Source organism: Natrix helvetica (assembly GCF_964273705.1).
Source record: "Natrix helvetica genome assembly, chromosome: 1".
NCBI classification, from domain to species: domain Eukaryota; kingdom Metazoa; phylum Chordata; class Lepidosauria; order Squamata; family Natricidae; genus Natrix; species Natrix helvetica.
Window position 1 is genome coordinate 171,652,519 of NC_138548.1, and position 21,139 is coordinate 171,673,657.

The 21,139-nt window shown below is 38.9% G+C and overlaps 1 protein-coding gene across 1 annotated transcript in view; it reads left to right on the forward strand.

Moving 5' to 3' along the window:
* ZNF804A (zinc finger protein 804A) overlaps positions 1-21,139 on the forward strand; it is a 235,937-nt gene that overhangs the window by 202,745 nt on the left and 12,053 nt on the right. The window contains exon 3 of the mRNA XM_081937255.1: positions 16,535-16,665. Coding sequence (XP_081793381.1) covers positions 16,535-16,665 — 131 coding nt within the window. The remainder of the gene's footprint in view (positions 1-16,534; positions 16,666-21,139) is intronic.

Genomic DNA, 21,139 nt, shown 5'->3' on the forward strand with positions numbered 1-21,139 from the left:
TGCACATGTGTGAATTCTACTTTCAATAACATTAATGAAAAGCCAGTCATCTGTGCACTCTCAGTACTGTGTATATAGCCAGTCTCAATTCAGATTTTCTCTGACTAGCCATTTCCTCTTCCTCTTTAAATAAATTAACTTCCTGTATCCTTGCTATCCAAATCCTCTTTTCTCCCTCCATTTTGTTTTTAAACCACTCTGCCCCCTGTAAAATATTTTTCCTCTGAATTTTTCTGTTTACTTTTTTCTGACTATACTTCAGAAAGTAAACCAATTAAGTATTTTCTTTCCCCTAACTGGAATTTCATTCTTTTTAGAAACATTGGCTTTTAGTCATGTTCTGTTTGCTAATACTTGCATGCAGAGTTTAGAAATTGTGGTGGGAAAGAAGAAGAAAAAAACCATGAGATCATCAATGGTCCATATTCTTATTTGTTTGCATTTAACGGAAGATACAATTAGCACCAGAAGTAGATACAAATTTATACTCGTGCATTATAAGAAATATAACATACTGTGGAAAAACAGGGCATAAAACACTGACAACAGTGTATAGTCTTTCAGTGGGGCCTATAAAAAACATGCATGGCCATGCTGCCCAAGCCTGTTTAGAATAATATGCATGTTGCATGTGTGGATTTGATTGATGGATTCTTTGATTGATTTGATGCTGTCCAACTCTAAATGAATCTGTTCATTGGTATCAATGTACCAAAACAATGTAAATATAGCCTAAGAAGCAAAGCAAAAACAGATGAAAAAGAGAGGGGAGGGAGAGAGAGCAAGAGATGGCAATCCTGACAAACCCAAAATAGCCCAGCAATAATTAACACAACAGTCCAACAAAAGGGATACCAACATCCTAGTCCATAGTCTGGGAGAACACCATTTTTTTTTATATCCCTCTGGAATGTCAGGTCAAATATGGAACTAGGAGCCACAGCGGGAAACTTCATTTGATCACTGTAATAGAGGAGATTCACTTCCTGGCTCTTGACAGTTGATGCTGTTTAATCAAAGGACCTGGAGCATGCCCAATCCTGTCAACTTGAACTGGTCAGGAAGGCACCATGCGAGATAGGAGACCCCTCAAAAAGGTGTGCAGTGATGTGCTAAACCCAGCTCATGCCAGTTCACAAGAGCTAATTATTAAATTTTCAGAAATGTTACTGGCTGGTTGAGAACAGAATTGGGCTGCAATTCCTATTTTGCTTATGTGTTTAGTGGTTTACAACATGATGCCAACAATGGCAGAATTAGTTGTTATTGATCAGCATGCCATTGGCTCTATGCAATGTATGGCTTCTTAAATAATAACCAGAAACTTATATACCGCTTCACAGTGCTTTACAGCCCTCTCTACGCAGTTTACAGAGTCAGAATTTTGCCCCCAACTATCTGGATCCTCATTTTACTGACCTCAGAAGGATGGAAGGCTGAGTCGATCTTGAGCCTGGTGAGATTCAAATGGCCAAATTGCAGGTAGTCAGCAGTCAGCAGAAATAGGCTGCAGTACTGCATTCTAACCACTGCACCACCATGCACCTCTTCTTAAATCTTTTCCAGAAACAAATCAGCAACAAGTGTAGCTTGCTAAGTGGAAATGTCACATGGGCTTACCAAGGCATGTCCATAACTGCCCCTACCACTGCTTTCCAGACCAACTGAAGTTTTGAGTGATCTTCAAGGGCAGCCTGATGTAGAGCACATTACAAAAGTCAAGCAAGGAGAGTAGAGCATGAGTCATTACCTGAATGGCCTCTTGTTCCAGTCTGGTACACCAGATGAAGCTTTACAAATTTTTTCCTGACCACTAATCAAACAGGAGCTATGAGTCCATGAATATATCTAGATTGCATATCACTATTTTCCCACATAGTTCTTCTACACATCCTCCAGGAACTTGGCCAGCATGGGGTTGAAAGACAGAACTACAAAGACCCAGTGTTTTTATGTAGAAGTTAAAATGGAAGGGAAAGAGAATAAAACTCTGAGTCCACACAAAGGAGGACTCTATGTAATGACCTCTGCCTGAAACTAACATTGACTGGAACTGGTCATGAAGAAGAAACAGAACCACCACAAAAAGGTGACACCAATTTCCATCTCACTCCTTGAGCTGTTCCTGAAGGATACTGTCAAGATTGAATCACATGTTTCCTTCTAGCTTCTATTGCTTTTCAACTTGCCAATGAAAAGGAGGGAGGGGTGGAATATGTAGGAAGGAAATGGGATGCCAAGATGTTGTTCACAGACAGTAAGGGCCTGCAAAACACCAAGGTCATTACTGCAGGTGCTCAATGGAGAAATGGACTGTTCCCATAACAAAAAGAAGTTCTACTATTGGACAATGTGAACACTCAAAGGGTGGGAGAAAATACATCTATTGTTTAACTAAGCTAGCTTTTCCATGGGAAAAGCAGCACTGGTTTTGCTTCTTCGGTTCCGAGATGGTGTATTCAATTAAGTTTTACTTTTTGGAATTCAAAGACTCCAAAAGTTCCTTTTGTTGCGTTCAGTAGTCGAACAGTAGACAGAGAGTGTTGATAGTGCTGAGAGATCAAAGGAGTGCTCAGATGGATGTGTTAGGTCCACTCCAGGTCTGCCTCAGGTCATCCACAAGTATGATCAAGTATTTACTAAATCTGTACCAAATCACAACTTGAAACAGACTAGATATCTAAAGAATTCATTGTTAGAATATTTATGAATTTTCTGCGTTATTAGAACAGCCAACCAAAAGTTGGAATCAGTATTGGAATCAAGCAGATAGTTCTCAGAAAATAGATATATTTTTCTATACTATCTGTCTGTCTTTCTACTAATTGACCAACCTATCCACATACTTACTTACTCATCTGCCTACTGCATGTCAAAAGTGATTCTAACAAAAGCCAGCTTTTAGAAGGCATACTGTATTTTTTGGAGTATAAGATGCACCTTTTTTCCCTCAAAAAAAGAGGCTGAAAATCTGGGTGCATCTTATACATTGAATACAGGATTTTTGGCCTCCCGAAACTCTGCCCCTTCACCAAAATGGCCATGCATAGCTTGTAGGAGGCTTTCAGAGAGCTCCTGGGGGCTGAGGAGGACCAAAAAATGGCCCATTTTTTGCTCGTTTCACACACACTCCCCAACCAGGAACACTCTACAAGCCTCCTAAGGGCTATTCATGCCCTTTAAAAAAACAAAAAACAAAACAGGCCTGTTTTGCAAAAAACGGGCCGTTTTGGGGAGGTTTGCAGAGTGAGAAAACTTTTTTTAAAAAAAATTGCCTCTTCAAAACCTTGGTGCGTCTTATACTCTGAAAAATATGGTATATATTTTTGAAATCCTAACATTATTATGAAAGGGAGAATACAGTAACAAATTATCAGGAACACTGAAAATGCAAACGATGGATTTGTTAGAGGAACTTGTCTTTTAATTTAAATTCATTCAATATAACTTCAAATTTGTTACTGCCCACAATGGAGTAAGATATTGCTATTCATATTTGCTTGAAGCTGTACGGCAGTAATGGATTTTGACCAAACCTCTCTCTCACTACCCCCATCCCCCAATTTTTGGTAGCAAGATTTGTTTTTCTAATTGCCAGATTTGGACAAGATATAACGAGTCACTCTAAATTGATGTCCCCCAAGTTTTAGTAACATTAATCTCTACATTTGGCAACTGCTAGGCAGGGCTGTGTTTATTTTATGATGCCATTTCTAGAACTGACTGCCCCTGTTACAACATTATATTAAGAGGAAAGCTGCCACAAGCCTCTGGCTATAACAAAAATCAAATGAGTGCAATCTGATTATAAAATGAAGAACATTGTGTGTGGGTTTGCAGAAGAGCATTAAAAAAACCTTCTGTCTTCCTGTGGATGCAATGTGTGTATTGGTGTGTTTTAAGACAATTGCCTGAATCAGCTTAAAGGATCGTTAGGTCAATATAAATAGGAAAAAAACAGTAGGAAGTTTAGTTAAAAGTCCCACAAAATAAGCAAGAACTTCTTCAATAAATTCAATATTGTCCTATCGCATCCCCTTCTGTCACCAAATGCATTTAGCAGCTTGCAAAAATATCATGATTTAATACCAGAGCATAGGCAATCTCACATTGACTTCACCTCCACAGAACAAGGAATTGGAAGGTAAGAATGTTGCCTTATGGGTTGAGCCTCATAATAATGATGTGCAGTGTCCCGAAATTGTGATCGCTTATAATTTAGTCCTCTGTACACCCAAATTTTAAATTTACCTGTCATATTCAAAACTGGATAGGAAGAATGAAGTGAAAATGATGAATGTAATCACCCCCTATTTATGATGCCTCTCAGCCTTACTGTATCTCAGAAAAATCATTTCTATGTTAAGCCATGTTTGTCTGCTGATTAGTAATAGCTGTCAGGGCAGTGAAAACAGTGGAAGGAAATTGAGCCTCTTCCAATCCTTTTCATCAACAATACCAAATGCAACACAGAAATGCCTTTGGTCAAGCATTATGGGGGAGTGGGGGCAATAGTAAACAACCTTTTAGGTGCCAAGGGATCATAGTAAAAACCATATTGGGGAAAGGAAAGGAAAATATTAGAGAACTGCCAATTTTTGCACAGCTTTTACATTATGGAATTTCAAGTCACTTGAATAAACATTAGAACAATACAATTATGAAGCTTTTTGCGACAGAACTTTTTTAATGCTTTAATTAAATGATAGCCTTGTGTCACTTTCATTAAACATCTGAGACACTTTCATTAAAAATACTTTGCAAGATGCACAGTCTTTCTAAGTATAATCATATTACACTCAAAATTCTTCATATTATACTCAAAGTTCTTAATAATTTGTCTGAGTTTTTCAGAATATCCAGCTATTTATTTATTGATAATAAAAGGCAATGCAACTATGGATCAAACTACCAAACTTCCTGAGTCATAAAGGAAAGATGCATAATGCATTTTTATGAAATTACAGTTCTACATTTTAAAAAGCCTGTTATTTTATGTTGCAATTAGAAAATAAATGTAGAGGGAATAATTAGGACCAGTCTAAGCAACATGAGCAGAGATTTTGTTATTGTTGTGATAGGATTGTATACACTTACACAATTTATAACTATCATTGATTCTGCTCCATATCACAGTTTTCTGTCTTTCAGGAAGGGACTACTTCACTGAATGAATTATTTCTAAGATGGAAATGTGCATTTTAACGGGCATGCATTCTAAATGAATTGGAAAGAGCAAATGTTTGACTCAAAAAACCTATGGGATACCATGTTTAAAATATTCCCTTAAACTGTTTGGGTGATTGCTTTAAAATGCATCATTGCTGAGCATTAGAGTATATAAAACACTATTTGTAACATGTTCATTGATCACTAGCAAACATGCTAGGCTTTTCCTCCAGTGATTTTTTTCATGCTTGTTTCATTCATTGAAAAAAAATGTGGTTTTAGATAGGTACAGCAATAATCTAGCTAAATGCCCATTTGTAATAGGAAACAAAACCATAAAAGAGCTGTTCTTTCATGTTCTCAAAACATCATCCTTGGTTCCAGAAGTACTAGACAATTTCCCTTCAATTTCCAACTTTTCCTTTCTGGAAAACCATGTTAAAAAGATTGTAGCCTTGCAATCCCAGGAGGCTCTGGAGGAAGCAGATAATACAGCACTGTTTCAGTTGAATTTCAAGCTGGGATATAGTACCAAAACACCATTGTTCACATTAATGGATGATCTCTGGGATGGGGAAAATGTATCCCTCTCACCCTTCCTTGATCTCTCATCCATCACTGTGTCTGTGTTTGAGAGAGGGGGGGAGAGAGGGAGGGAGGGAGGGAAACAGAGACAGGAGAGAGAGAGAGAGAGAGAGAGAGAGAGAGAGAGAGAGAGAGAGAGAGAGAGAGAGAGAGAGAGAGAGAGAGAGAGAGCATAATTAATATGCTGATGAGATTTGGTTATGAAACTTTCCCAGTCTGGATAGGGAAGAATCAGTTGAACCTTGAAAAGACTGAGTGACTGTGGGTTTTAGGAACTCTACATCTAGTGATCTTCCAACATTGACCCAAGATGGGGAACAATCCCTGAAGCAGAGCTGGTGTACAATTGTTGGGTTTTCTTGGACTCATGTGTCCTGCTTGAGGAACAGGTGGGAGCTATGACGAAGAGAACCTCTGTACAATTATCACTTGTAAACTAGTTGCATCTATTCCTATTCAGGAGACATTCCTTGGGGAAATTCATGCCTTAGTCAGCTCCCATTTGGACGGTTGCATTGCACTGAATATGGGGCTGCCTTTGAATAGCATTGGAAGCTCATCTGGTCCAAAATGCAGCATCATATGCAGTATTGGATGCTCTATATATAAGAACAGTTTGTATGAGATGCACTCGCTTCCAGTAGACTTCCAGGTGCAATTTGGGGTCTGATTATCACCTTAAAGCCCTACACAGCAGAACCAGGTTATATACACATGACCACCTCTCCCAATAGTTCTCATTTATCCAGCTAGATAGGGCAGAGTGAGCATGCCCTGGATCTCCAGGGTCTCCAGAAGGTTATGAAATCCTGGCTATTTCCACAAAAGTCCACAAAGCAGACTGTGATGTAGTTGCAGCTGTAGCTGTCATATTGCTATTGGGATTTCTTTAGGGCCTAAAACATGGTCTTTTTATTGTGCATTTTAACAGGCATGCATTCTTAATGAATTGGAAGCAGTAAATGTTTGACTGTGATTTGACTGACTGTCTTCAAACATTCATCACCCGGAGTGCCTCGGTAGATGGTATATAAGGATGTATGGATGTAAATAATAAATAAAGCAGTGTTGCCAGCCCTGTTTTGTCAATGAACTGAGAAGCACACTTACTAATTTGATTTATTATATTTTTTATCAACCCAATAAAGCTTGTTGCTCGAAGAACACTTGCTTTCATCCATCCTCCATCATCTCTCATTGCCTTACTTTAATGATATATGTACTGATCCAGATGCAGTGTTAGCACTATAGAGCTGAAGAGCTGAAGGCAAAGAATCACTTATGTAAAATTGAACTAACGCTGGCAAAGGAGACAGAAGCATCTTTCTTGGAGATGAGGAGGCAATTGTGTTCCCACTGGATATCCATTTTTTTTTTTTTTTTTGCCTTTGGAAGGAGGAATTTGGGACTGGATACCTCCTCAGTTACTTTAAGGCAGTATTTCTGAAGCTTGGCAACTTCAAAATGCATAGGCTTTAATTCCCAGAATCCCCCGGCCAGAAGTTGAAGTCTTCTGTCATATATCTTGCCAAGATTGAGAACCACTGCTCTGGGATTATCACTTTATAAAGTTTTAAAAAGTTTCATGATAGACAGAAAAATTCTTCAGATATGGGGGAAGATACCCCCTTCTCCCATACCTGGCTGATACTTTGCCAAATTAGTATTTTAAACATCAAGGATTTTATGCCCAAAATAAAGCTAATCATTCAGTGGTGGCCCAGTTTGATATGGAAGAGATCCGAGAAGTCCATGGTTCCCGAAAACATCTGTAACATCATTGTTTTTAATGATTAGCCAGTCATGGATTGTCAAATATTATAAACCAAAACATGGTTGATCCAAATTTCTTGCTTACTAAAGGAGGTTGTTGTACTATTGGTACCCTGAAGTGCCTAACATCTTCAGTGATCCAAATGCATTGTAATTGAATTCTAAACTCCTTTTAGTGCTAGGCTGAATTAATCATGGTATGTACTCAGAAAATTGCCCACGGCTCTACTGGAAGGATCCCGATTAGGGTCACTGTCTGCTCCACTAGAACATTATTTAAATGAAAGAAAAATAACAGATCACTGCTGATGGTTTTTTTTAGAGCCAGGTAAACTAGTTCAGCGTATTTTAATGTCTCCAAACAGCACAGTCAGGATATTTTGCCTGGCGCAAATAAATATACAGAAATCAAAGGATTAGCAGGATTCCACAATATTAAAATGTGCTGTTCGTCAAACAGATGTAGTGTTATTTGTGTATTTGTATCCCGCCTTTATTATTTTTGCAAAAAACTCAAGGCAGCGAACATAGCTAGCATACCTTCCTTCTCCTTATTTTCCCCACAACAACCCTGCTAGGTGAGTCGGGCTGTGTATCCCCACTCCCTTATTCCCAATACTAATGACATCTCTATATTTGCCCCTGGTCCCACCTGTGTGAAAGCTTCCATTCATTCATAGAAGCTTAAGTCCCTGACCAATCCTACTCTACAAAAAAGAGCACCCTAATGTAAACTGTTCTTTGAATTTCTGCCATCCACATCCATTTCCTCTGTCCATTTATTGTGCCTCTAATGTTCTTCTAATGTGCCTCTAATGTTCAAATTCCTAGCACCGCATAACGGAGTGAGCTCCCATTACTTGTCCCAGCTTCTGCCAACCTAGCAGTTTGAAAGCATGTAAGAATGCAAGTAGAAAAATAGGGACCACATTTGGTGGGAAAGTAACAGCGTTCCGTGCACCTTTAGCATTTAGTCATGCTGGCCACATGACCACGGAGACTCTTCTGACAGCCCTGGTTCTTCGGCTTTGAAACGGAGATGAGTACCACCCCCTAGAGTTGGGAATGACTAGCACATATGTGTGAGGGGAACCTTTACCTTAATGTTCTTCTGTATGCCTTCCTCTTTCCTGCTATAATTTTAGGAACTTCTAAAATTCAACCCTACCTGTGAGATGGGCCATGTTCCTCTTGATTGTCTTACATCTCCCTAAGAAACTTACAAAATTACAGCTTGACATACCATCAGATACATATTTCACAATGACTCCCATTGTTTGTTTGTTTTGTTTTGTTTTATTGGATTTATATGCCGCCCTTCTCCCAAAGGACTCAGGGCGGCATACAGCATTAAAAAACACATATTACAAAACTTAAAAGAAAATTAGAAACAATCCAAGAAACAAACCGAATTAATATAACACTAACATTTTAAAAATTAGATAAAATTAACAGGCCAGGCCGGCTTTCTGGAAAAGCCAACGTTTTAGGGCACGTCGGAAGGACCGGAGGTCAGGGATTATGCAAAGCTCCGGGGGCAGCTCATTCCAGAAGGAAGGCGCTCCCACAGAGAAAGCTCTCCCCTGGGGGTCGCTAGCCAACACTGTCTGGGCAATGGCACCCTGAGGAGGCCAACTCTGTGGGATCGCACTGGACGGTGGGAGGCTACTGGTGGCAGTAGGTGGTCTCGCAGGTACCCTCGGCCTAAGCCATGGAGCACTTTAAAGGTCATAATTAGTACCTTGAATCACACCCGGAAAACAACTGGCAACCAGTGCAGGCCGCCTAAAAGAGGTGTAACATGGGAGCACCTAGGTACCCCCATGATAACCCATGCGACCGCATTCTGGACTAGCTGAAGCCTCCGGGTGCTCTTCAAGGGCAGCCCCATATAGAGAGCATTGCAATAGTCCAGGCAAGAAAGGATGAGGGCATGAGTGACTGTACACAGAGCATCCCGATCCAGGAAGGGGTGCAACTGACGTACCAGGCAAACCTGGTAAAAGCCCCCCCTGGTCACGGCCATCAGGTGTTATTCTAAACTAAGCCATGTGTCCAGGAGGACTCCCAGATTGCGGGCCCTCTCTGAGGGGGCTAAAATTTCTCCCCCTATCATCAAAGATGGAACAAGATGCACAAATCGGGATGACGGAAACCACAGCGACTCAGTCTTGGATGGATTGAGCTTGAGCCTGTTTCTCCCCATCCAGATCCGCACAGCCTCCAGGCATCGGGACATCACATTGAAGGCATCGTTTGGGTGGTTTGGGGTAGAATGAAAAGTTGGGTATCATCAGCATATTGATGATACCGTACCTCAAAACCAGTGGTTTTCTCACCCAGTGGTTTCATATATATGTTGAACAGGAGGGGTGAGAGAACCGACACCTGGGGCACCCCACAAGTGATGCGCCTTGGGGTCGATCCCTGCCCTCCAGTCAACATGAACTGTGACCGATCCCACAGGTAGGAGGAGAACCACCGTAAAACGGTGCCCCCCACTGCTAACCCCTGAGTCGCAGTAGGATACCATGGTTGATGGTATTGAAAGCCGCCAAGAGGTCTAATAGGACCAGGACAGAGGAGCAGCCCCTGTCCCAGGCCCACCAGAGATCATCGACCAACGTGACCTATGCCGTCTCCATGCTGTACCGGGCCTGAAACCCGACTGAAATGGATCCAGGTAAACAGCTTCATCCAGGTACTGGGGAAGCTGACGTGCTGACGTGCTACCACAATCTCGACAACCTTTGCTACAAAGCGAAGGTTAGAGACCTGACGATAGTTGGCTAAAGAAGCTGGGTCCAGGGAAGGCTTCTGAAGGAGGGGCCTCACCACCGCCTCCTTCAAGGCGATGGGAAAGAACCCCTCTCTTAATGAAGCATTGGTAAACGCCCGGAACCAGCCTCGTGTCACCTCCCGGGAAGCCAAAACTAACCAAGAGGGAGACGGGAGACACATTGTCCATTGAATCTACCCCAATTCACATAGTAGTGCTGTACTTTCATTTCCTAAAATCATAAGAATTTATAAAGGGGGTATTAGAGCATTTTATTTCAGGAACCTAAATGAAAACAACCTCAGCTGCTCTGTAGCTTCTGGTTCAGATCATCTGGTGAAGGAAAGTCCAACCATCTCTCTAAATAATATTATATCTGTAACATCATTGTTTTTAATGATTAGCCAGTGTGGTAGTACTGAATAGTACACAATGGTCCAGAGGGTAATATGTTTACATTCTTCTTGTGTGGCCACATTAATATTCAAAGAACAGAACATGAATATTAAATCAGTTTCTCTACTTGGATTTTAAAGAGAGAAAAGGAACATAGAGTATGTCCAGGATCATAGCTGCAGAATGTTCTCTCTTATGATGGAGGGAGAAATCCACAGAAGAACTAACTGTCGTAAAAATAAGTCTTAGGGTCTGGATTTATACTATTTAAAATATCCCTATGTTTTATTCAAAGAAAGCTACCTTCTAATTGCTAGAGACTACAAACTTTCTTAAGCTCCATCTGAAAAATAGTAGCAGTAGAAATCATGATTGTTTAAATTGCTGTACAATGTATTGGTACTCCTTAACATGTATTGGAGTTCCTTAAAAAGTGAGAAGGGACCATTGAAATAACAACCATTTCAAGTATTATAATTCACTTTGCCTTTTTTTTTTTCTTGGCATCTTTTAAAGAATTATGAAAGTGTATGAACAAACAGGTGCATGTACAGTCAAAATGAGAAAAGTGGGCATATAGAAACAATAAAGAGCAAATAAATATTCTTTGTAAATGCACTGCATAAAGATTCCAGGAAAGGAAAGGAAAGGAAAGGAAAGGAGAAAGGAGAGAAGAGAGAGGAGAGAGGAGAAAGGAAAGGAAAGTCTAATTAGTACAGCCAGCTACAATTATAAATTGCAGAGTTAAATTAGGTTAGTTCCACGAAGGAGTATATCTCAGCACTACTAACCCTAACCATAGAAACAGAAGCTATTGAAACAGTGAGTGCTGATACACATACACCAGTGGTGGGTTGCAGGTGGTATGCCCGGGTACAGGCATACCAGTGCCTGCTGGGAGCAAGAGACACTATTCTGGTACGGTGCTTCGGAGGCCCACCTGCCCGCCTGTGTTCCTGAGCTGTATTTGACCCAACCGGGTTATTTGCACATGTGCACGCAGCGTACGACGCTTCTGCGGCGCTCCACCAAGCAGCTGGAGCATCACAGGTGGTGGGTGCGCATGCGTGCACAGTGTGTGTACATGTGGTGGACACCTGGCCTCATCACAGCATACCGGTTGAGACGGGATCCGGAACCCACCACTGACATACACCTAAATATCATTTAACAGGACTTGTATTTTCCAGTTGCCATAATACTTTATACACCTTATTCTTTTATATTCTATTCAATTAAAATTTTAGCAGATCTATAAATAGAGGAGTGAGAAAGACCGGAAGTGGAAGCCCAAGGAAGGAGAAGGAGTAAATGACATTGCAGAAGTCTCAAGGTCCCCAGAGACTTTGTGGCTTTATTTAAATCCTAAAGATTGGGATCAAATGAGAATTGCAGATCATCACTTCATATCTACTCATTAATGACTTTACACATGGGGTTGAATGCTTTGATCCAAGACAGTTCTCATTTAAAAAAAAGAACAAAAGTAAGCTAAAAACTTGGAATCTGTAATCATGACAGCTAAAACTGGTAAGACAGGGGCCAACAATTCTCAGGCCAGGAAACAACCTTTTATATGTAGACGCTAAAAGTCCATTGACCCAAAAGGCCATTGACCCAAAAGGCAAAAGAGCCTAGAATGTAAGCATGAAGGCACATTTATTGAAAGAGCTTGTTTCCATATTCTGTGGCAGTCAGATTCTCTATGTATACTTGACTTCATCATTGCATTCAGAAAAGTTGATGAACCAAGTTATATTTGTGAAGCTTAGGTTATAAGCAACTTCCTGAATGTAAGAGTTAAGTGTCTGAAGTTTCAAGATGACAGTACTGTCACACCTCATGTGTAGTCTAACACACTGCATAGTAAATGTGTCTAGTAAGAACAGAAACATGGAAAAAAGGAAATGTAAATATTAGCCCCCCAAATAAAATGAAAGGAAAATATCTCCAGTAAGCATTGCATTGGTAAAGAAGCAAAATTCTGGCAGCTAAATTTAAAACTGAAAAAAACCCAAAACACCTTAACAGCAATGGAATAAAAAACATCCTTCAGGAAAGCTGAAAGTCTAATAGGAAAGAAATATCAATGGAGGAAAATAGCCCAGGAGATACTCTATGGAAGATGAGATCTATCAGTCCGAGACCAAGGAGATATGAATATGCCAAGTGTTTCTAGCTCTAACATCAAACCAAGACATTTCCAAATCATTGAAGTAAGTAAGTGAGAAGTAAGTAATAAGGAGTACCAAGTGAAGAACAATCAGTTGAGAAAGTTATGCTGCAGAACAAGTATTACAAAGAGAGATCGGTTGATTTGGTTGCAAAATACAAGGTTTAGAGAAAACTCAGGTAACTGTTATGTGGAAGGACTGATTATTCTGATTATTTCTCCCTGAGTTACATTACTCAAAGATGAAGTTCTTACTCCATTTGCATGTTTGTATGGTATAAGAAACAGGGTTAAGTCATCATTAGCTACACTAATTTATCCCACATACATCCCTGCAGCCAATTCGCTCACACAGAGAGGGACTTCTCCTGGTGCCGTCCACTAGGCAATGCCAACGGGCGACACCAAGGAGTAGGGCCTTCTCTGTGATGGGCCCAACCCTCTGGAATGACCTCCCCCCCGACATTAGAACCACTACTGACCTCCGCTCCTTCCGGCAAAAATTGAAGACTCACCTGTTCCGATTAGCAGGCCTGGCATAATTACAACTGTCCCTCCTGGCAAATGTATTAACTGGTTATTTTAGGGGTATTGTTTTTAGCTTATTGTGTGTGTTTTAGGGGTTCAAAATCCTATATTTATATATATTGCTTTGTACAGTTCTTTTAATTCCATTTTTAACCTCCTCCATTCCAACTGTACATATTCAATTTTTATTGTATTTTGATATATTTGGCATGGACTGTACACCGCCCCGAGTCCCTTTTTGGGAGAGGGGGCGGTCTAGAAGCATGAATAATAATAATAATAATAATAATAATAATAATAATAATAATAATAATAATAATAATAATAATAATAATAATAATAATAATAATAATAATAATAATAATAATAATAATAATAATTTAGAGTAATGTTTATCCCCTTTCTTCTGACAATATTTTGGACTATCTCAAGGTGTTCTCACTGAAAATATCTACATATTTCACATACATTTTGTTTTAGTGAAAGTATTATGTTCTGTTTTCAAATCTTGCATATTTTGGATGCAATTTTCCATCACATTTGTTACTATAGAACGACATATTTTTGCTGGATTGTATACTTTCAGTTTCTGTTCTAGCTTTAAAATGCAGAAATAAATAAATTCATCTTAAAATTCTAAATGAACAATTTTCTCCACTTTACTAGTTTTATTTTTATAATTTGTTACTAACAAAATCTGTGATTACATTAGTGCCATTGCTCAGATAGACAGCAAAATACATTTGCCTTATATAGTTGGAAATCAGAGCAAATCTTTTGCCTTTCTGTAGTGAAACCATAGGACAAAACACTGAGAAATTTGAGAACAGGGAGAGGACACTTGAATTCTGTTTCTTTGCAGGTATTCATGTTACTCTGAAAATCTTTCTTCTGCAATTTCTTTATCCTAGGGGTCTGCAACCTTAAACACTCAAAGAGCCATTTTGACCCGTTTTCCACAGAAAAGAAAACATCGGGAGCCACAAAACCTGAGTGGGCATGGCCAACTCGACATCACTCACTCCCACCCAGTCACATGACACACACACACCCAGCCATGCCTACCCAGGTTTTGTAGCTCCCAGTGTTTTCTGTGAGAAATTGGTATTTCTCTCGGTGTGTCTCTCTCTTTCTCTTTCTCTCTCTCTGTCTCTTTCTCTCTCCCTCTCTCTCTCATCTCTCGCTCTGTCTGTCTCTACTCTCTCTGTCTCTTTCTCTCCCCCCCTCTCTCTCATCTCAGGCCAGGTGAGGAGTGACTGGAAGGGGAGGGTGAGGGGCAGGGCCAACCAGAGGTGGGTTCAGCCAACAGGGAACCACAGTGGGGGAACGAAAGTGCCACGTGTGGCTCTAGAGCCACGAGTTGCTGACACCTAGTTTATCCCAATATCTGTCATCACAGGCTTCATTTTTATGAATTCAAACTTGCTAAAAAAAAGGAACCTTTCACAACAGCTAGTAGTAGCTTTAGGGAAGCCTTGCAAGAGAAGAGCAGGATTGCTACTGCTTGCCATAGTGTAAATATTTGTTTTAAAAGATTGCTCTTAATAAAGTAGCACAGTGTTTGATTGATTCATCTGGCCATTCTTTATTACACTAATGCAATGTGTTTATCTTCCAAGATTGAACATGTAATGGGTTTGATTTTTTGGAGCTTGTTTGGATACACAGCAGATTGAAAAGTTTAATCTTTGATTAACTCAATGGAATGACTATGCACAACTTCCACAATGCAGCTTTAAGCTGTTCTTTTGCTGTGCTTAGGAGGGCTGAACAGCTTTTAAAAATACTGTCAATTGACAGGGGTTCATTCTGGATTGAGGGCTAGTGCAGCCTCATGCAAATAATTATTCTGCAGGTATACCCAGGGGTGAGATTCTACTGATTTAACAACCAGTTTGCTGAGCACGCGTGTGCTTCACTCACACATGTGCAGTTCAGAGAATACTTACCTTCTGGATTCCCGCTTGGGAAGGAAAACAGCTGAGGCATGGCAATCCACTCTGCCATGTGACTCAGCTGAGAAAGGTAGGTAAAGCAGTTAGGGGTAGGTGGGGGGCAGGCCCACTTGATCGTGGGAGCAAACCGGTTCACTCCCAGCTGATCCTTGGAGCTACCGGTTTGGGTGAACCACTCCAAACTGGTAGAATCCCATCCCGGGCTATGCCTACCTAGGTTTCAAACATGTTAGGGCAATTTTGGGATCTTTGAAATCAAGCGAGACAGAGTTACTTTTTGTACATTGGGATTTTCTGTTGATGTTTGAGTAGCTTCCGAATGTGCAGAGGGAGAAGGTGTACAATCTGGGGATTCAGATTCATTAGGCAAAGTGTTTTTTAGAAATAAACAATATCAATTCCCCCAAATGCACATTCCCCCAAATGTAAGGAATTCTGTCTCATTTTAAACTAATATTTTTAACAATAAAGAAATAGAGCATTTTACTTAGTCTCTGCCAGAAAATTTCTTTATTTTTTTCTTGAACAATTCTCATGGGATTTCATGAAAAAAGAATGACTGTTGAAAATTATTTCAAGGAGAAGAAAATCTCAGTAATATTCTTATATTTAGAATATGGTGTTCTGGTAGTTACCTGGTTAGGAGATGGCCACATTGTGTTTTAGAACGTATAATATTTCATTGTGGAATTATTGTTCCAGCATCCTACATTTGCTAACTTCCCATGGATCAATTAAATCCTAATGGAAGATAGTACAGAACAGTCCTGCTGAATGTTGTTTCTGTTGAGTACCAGGGTCTTTCAGAGGGATGAAACTATGTGAGACAAACAAGAAAAAGAACCACTACAGCCACTTCAAGCATATTTATCAATAAACTCAAAAATACCATGCCAAGAAATAAATTCTAAAATGGCCTGGGAATAAGATAGGAAAATGGAATTTTTGAGAAATTGCAAGGTGGATCTTCCTACATTAAACAAAATTTAAGTAGCCCTGAATTTATTGCCAATTTTTTTTAAACAGTACATGGCAGCAATGCCAGAGCACTTTCTTCCTGTCCAATAGTGTAGTCAACATTAAATTGTGGTATTGGAAAGTGATATCTTCACAGAAGTTCCTTTCTCTGCATTAACGTTTCTCTTTTTCTTGCTTGCTTCCAATTATTTCCAACAGAGGCTCAAGGAGCTAAAGCAGAGGGAGTTTGCTCGGAATGTAGCATCCAAATCAAGAAAGGATGAAAGGAAACAAGAGAAAGCTCTTCAACGCTTACACAAGTTAGCTGAACTCAGAAAAGAAGCTGCATGGTGAGTGAGAAGTTATTAAAAGGAAAAAAGAAAAAGAAAAGAAAGAAAGGGAGAAAGAACGGAATTGACCATTGTGATCTCAAAGCAGAAAAACATAAAGATTTTTTCCCCCGTCAAATCTGTATCTGACAAGTAGATTTGGCACAATGCAAAAAAATAAGCATTTTAAAAGTATTGTTGCTTTTCAAGAAAGTTAAATATTCACAAAGTGGCATACATTTAACTAAAATATGACATAGGCAATGGTATCTATGGGATGGCAGAAGTAGCATTTTACTGCAAGCTCATCCCATTTGAAGATATAGGACTATGATGAATGACACATTCAGCATCTTGTCCAGTTTGACCACTCACCCTCAGATACCAGTGATTGGTGTGTGTGTGTGTGTGTGTGTGTGTGTGTGTGTGTGTACTATATGTATGTGCATGTATGAATGTTTATGTAAGTGTGGGCATATGTTTGTATATCTATATTGATGAAGGCAAGCAGACAAATTGAAATCAAGGACAGACAGGTTAAGTATTTGAAGGAAAGAGATATTTCGGTGTGCTGTTGATTCTCTGCAACATTTTCATTAATACTGCTGAAAGGGAGACAGAATCTCATATCTCTGCCAAAAGAAAAAGGTGAGATGAGTTTTGTGGGTGAGCCCATTCTTCTACATATTTGTCTTTTGAAGATGTGCTCTGGGTGATTCAAACTATGTGGATATGACTCTGGGGATTATAAACAGAGAAGGAATAGCAATTTTTCCCTTTCTGACATTAGGAACCTTTTGCTGGATCCAAAGCTTTTTATAGTTGAAGTCCTTCCCTTCATAGAAAGAGTGTTCTATATCAACCTCATTGATTATATCCCATCAAGTCATTATTGACTCCTCACAATCACATATGTAGATTTTCTCCATGATGGTATATCCCCAATCTGATCTTTCAAGTGTCCCAACAGTGGACCCATTGCAACTGTAACTGAACCATCCATCTTCCTGCTGGTTGTCCTTTTCTTCTCCTTCCTTCTACCTTTTTCAGCATTGCAGCATTTTCCAGAGAATTAGGACATATGTGTCCAAAATTGGATCATTTGAACCTGGTCATTTGTGCCTTAAGAGAATGCTAGTTTGCTTTGTTGGATGATCCATTGGTTTGTTTTCTTGGCTGCCCATGGTATTCTCAGCAGTCTTCTCCAACACCAAAATTCAAAGCTGCTAGTACTGTTCCTGTTCTGGTTTTTTAAAATCCAACTTTCACTTCCATTGAATATCAAGGAAATACCATGGCTTGCATGATACTGTATGAATAGACCCATCACATCATTGAAATGTCTTTTCCAAGTCCTTCATATCTCTTCTATCATGTGCTACTTTGCAATATATTTCTTGATTACTTGTTCCTTCACTGTTGGTGGTTGATCCTAAAAGACAGAAGCAATCCAGCACTTATCTTCATCATCAGTTCAAAACCTGATTGTTCTACCTCTTGTCATTAGTTTGATCTTCTTTATATTTAATTTTAATCCCATTATTCCCCACTGTACTCTTAGCATTAAGTATGAGGGCTTGAAGATCCTTTGCATTTTCAGCTATCAATTTAGTGTCATCAACATAGTACAAGTTGTTATTTTTTCTTCCAATTTTAAAGCCAATTTTACCTTCTTCCAATCTGGCTTTTCTTAATGTATATTAAGGATATAGGTTAAATAAAGAAAGGGAACATATTCAGCCTTATCCCATTCCTTTGCCAACCTGGAGCCAGTTTGTGTTCAGTCATATTGTGGCTTCCTGACTTGTACATACTTTTTTCATGAAGACCATGATGTGGTCTGGAACTCTATTCTCTGAGTACATTTTCAATTAGAATGTAAATTGACTTCTTCCAATCTGTTGGATGTTGTTGTTCTTCAGATTAGCTGGCACAGCTCTTTAGAACCTTAAATGATTCTTCTTTTGCTTGCCATATTTCAATGGGTATTCCATCAGTTCCTGTAGCCTTTGGACTTGGCAATAATCGAAGTGCTGCTCTGAGATTGGGTACTACTCATTTATTAATTAAATCAGTATATGGATAGTAAACGTCATCCTCATCACATATCGGATCTGATTTGGGAGCTTCCTATTACAAACCAATAATTTGGAAAATAATATTTAAGCTTTCATGTCAGGTACTTCTTTTAGTTTAATCTGTAAAGAAGCATCTACTTTGTAGATTATACATGAAATATGGTCTTGGACAGCCCATTAACACACATACGAGCAATTAATAGTCAGTGGTCTGCCAAAGGCTTGAATATAATCTGCTATTTTATAGTCATCTATGCTCATATTTTCCCTTTTCTGCCTTCCTACATGTGCAATGTCTCCCATGACTTATTGGGAAAAAGGATGAAGATAATAAGTTTGAGAAATTTAATTCATCTTGGCCTGTCTACTTCCTAAGAATGAGGTTCCTGAGGTTATGAACTCAGAAAAAGTGTAGCATAAAATGAATAATAGAAATTGTGGAAAACCATCATCCCTATCCCTAGGAATAAAATAGTGATAATTTACTGCAGTCATAGGTCAATAGAATTAATATAGATAGACTAAATATGTTATCATGAGATGCTTAACAAAGAACAGAATCAAACAGGAACTCTTAATTATTGGGTAAAATACATTTTCTTAGCAAAGTAAATAAAAAAAAATCTTTAAATAGAAAGCTACCAATCATTCTTCTAGGTGTAGCTCATAATAAAGGGAGAATCAGACACTTCTTGTTCAAGTTTTATAATAAAAGTACATAGTTGACAGCCTGAGTCTGTTTCCAGGGATAAAAGTTATTTATTATGTGCAATCTTGTTAAATTGACCGATGGGAATTTTAGACTCAGTTGTGGTTGTAAGCCGAGGACTATCTGTACTCCCATTAATCTCCTGTTAACAAATAGGTGACTATTTTAAGGCCACAAAGATCCAAAAACTCATGGGTGAAAGAATTTCAATGGCTCTTTTTCATTATCAGACTACTGACTAACTGATAATAGAGTCCAGAGAAACAATATAATTCCTGAACCTATACATGAATATAGACATGACAAAATTGATATAATTTTTTCTGAATTTTGGGAACCGTTCGTGCCTCAAACATACATACAAACTCTGTACATTTTTTTCTTCCCCTCCTTTATAAAATAAAAGTGAGAAACTATGCCACCATTTTTAAACAGTTTGTCAAAATTTGACACTGGATATCTGAGATTCTGGCAGCCACAAATAAAGGGTTTAATGCCACTGATTACAGAATGAAACAGAAATATGAATATATGGGCTTCCTTTTCATGTACATTTTATCCCCTTGGTGCATTTGCTATAAACCCAGAGAGAGTTAATTTGATGTAATACTGGAATGTCAAGCAGATCTAACATGGAAATAATTTCACTCCATCTTTTGCTGATTATCAGTGCTCTTTGTATGCTCCCTGAAAATAGTCTTCAAATATCCAAATTGCTTGCCAGTCTAGAATTAGATAAACATAAGGTGATCTTCAAAAACTGGGGAAACATTATGAAATGTATGATTAGTCAAATGTTTAATTGCATTAAGTAGCAACACCTGCACAAGTCAGCCTGTAGTGTAGACGCTGAACACAGAGGATGTCTTGTGACTGTTGACCTCTGTCATACTTTTAGATCACTCAAGTTTTACAACCATTATTGAGGTGAAGCCACACGTTCAAACTGCTAATAGCTTAAACCATGACCACTTAGCACCCTCTAAATCATCTGACTACCATTTCAATGTAATTTCCTATAGTTTTGAAAGTGCTGCAGCTTTGCCGTCATTATGGAAATATTGAACCTATCACAATCTGGTGGCTATTTTTTTTCCCCAGTGATAAAAATGTGATTGGAAAAAAAAATACATTCCTCTGAAAAACAAGATTCCTCAGCAGAAGGAATGCTAGCAAGAAAGAATTGCAACATGAAAATCTAAAGAAAATTCATTTCACAATTTATCCAAACCAAATCCATGATTTTCTATGGTAGGTTTAGCGCTTTTCTAAAATCAAAATAGATATAAAATCTAGGTTACCAAGTGTGAGGGTCCATGGATTCTTTATCCTTTTAGTAGTTGCTTTTATTTCCGCTGATATGGGTATTGTTTGTGCCATTTGAGAGATATGCCAATAACCAGACACTTGAATTTCTTTGTTCCTAGACCCACTTCTAAAATTCTGCCCTTTTAAATTTTTATTAGAAGTAAAAACAAAATCATTGGCTTATGGAAAAGCAACATGACAACATTGCCTGGATGCAGTAAGTGTTGAGGCAGCACTCCAATGGAAAAAGTTTCTTTATTATACTAGCAAAATGCAGTAGCCATTCATGCCAGCAGAAATATCCATGCATGAAGAGTCAAAGGGGGAAACAATACAAGTTCCATTCCTTTTGTACATGTACATTATATAAATTTTACCCATATGATGTCACAGTCATCAA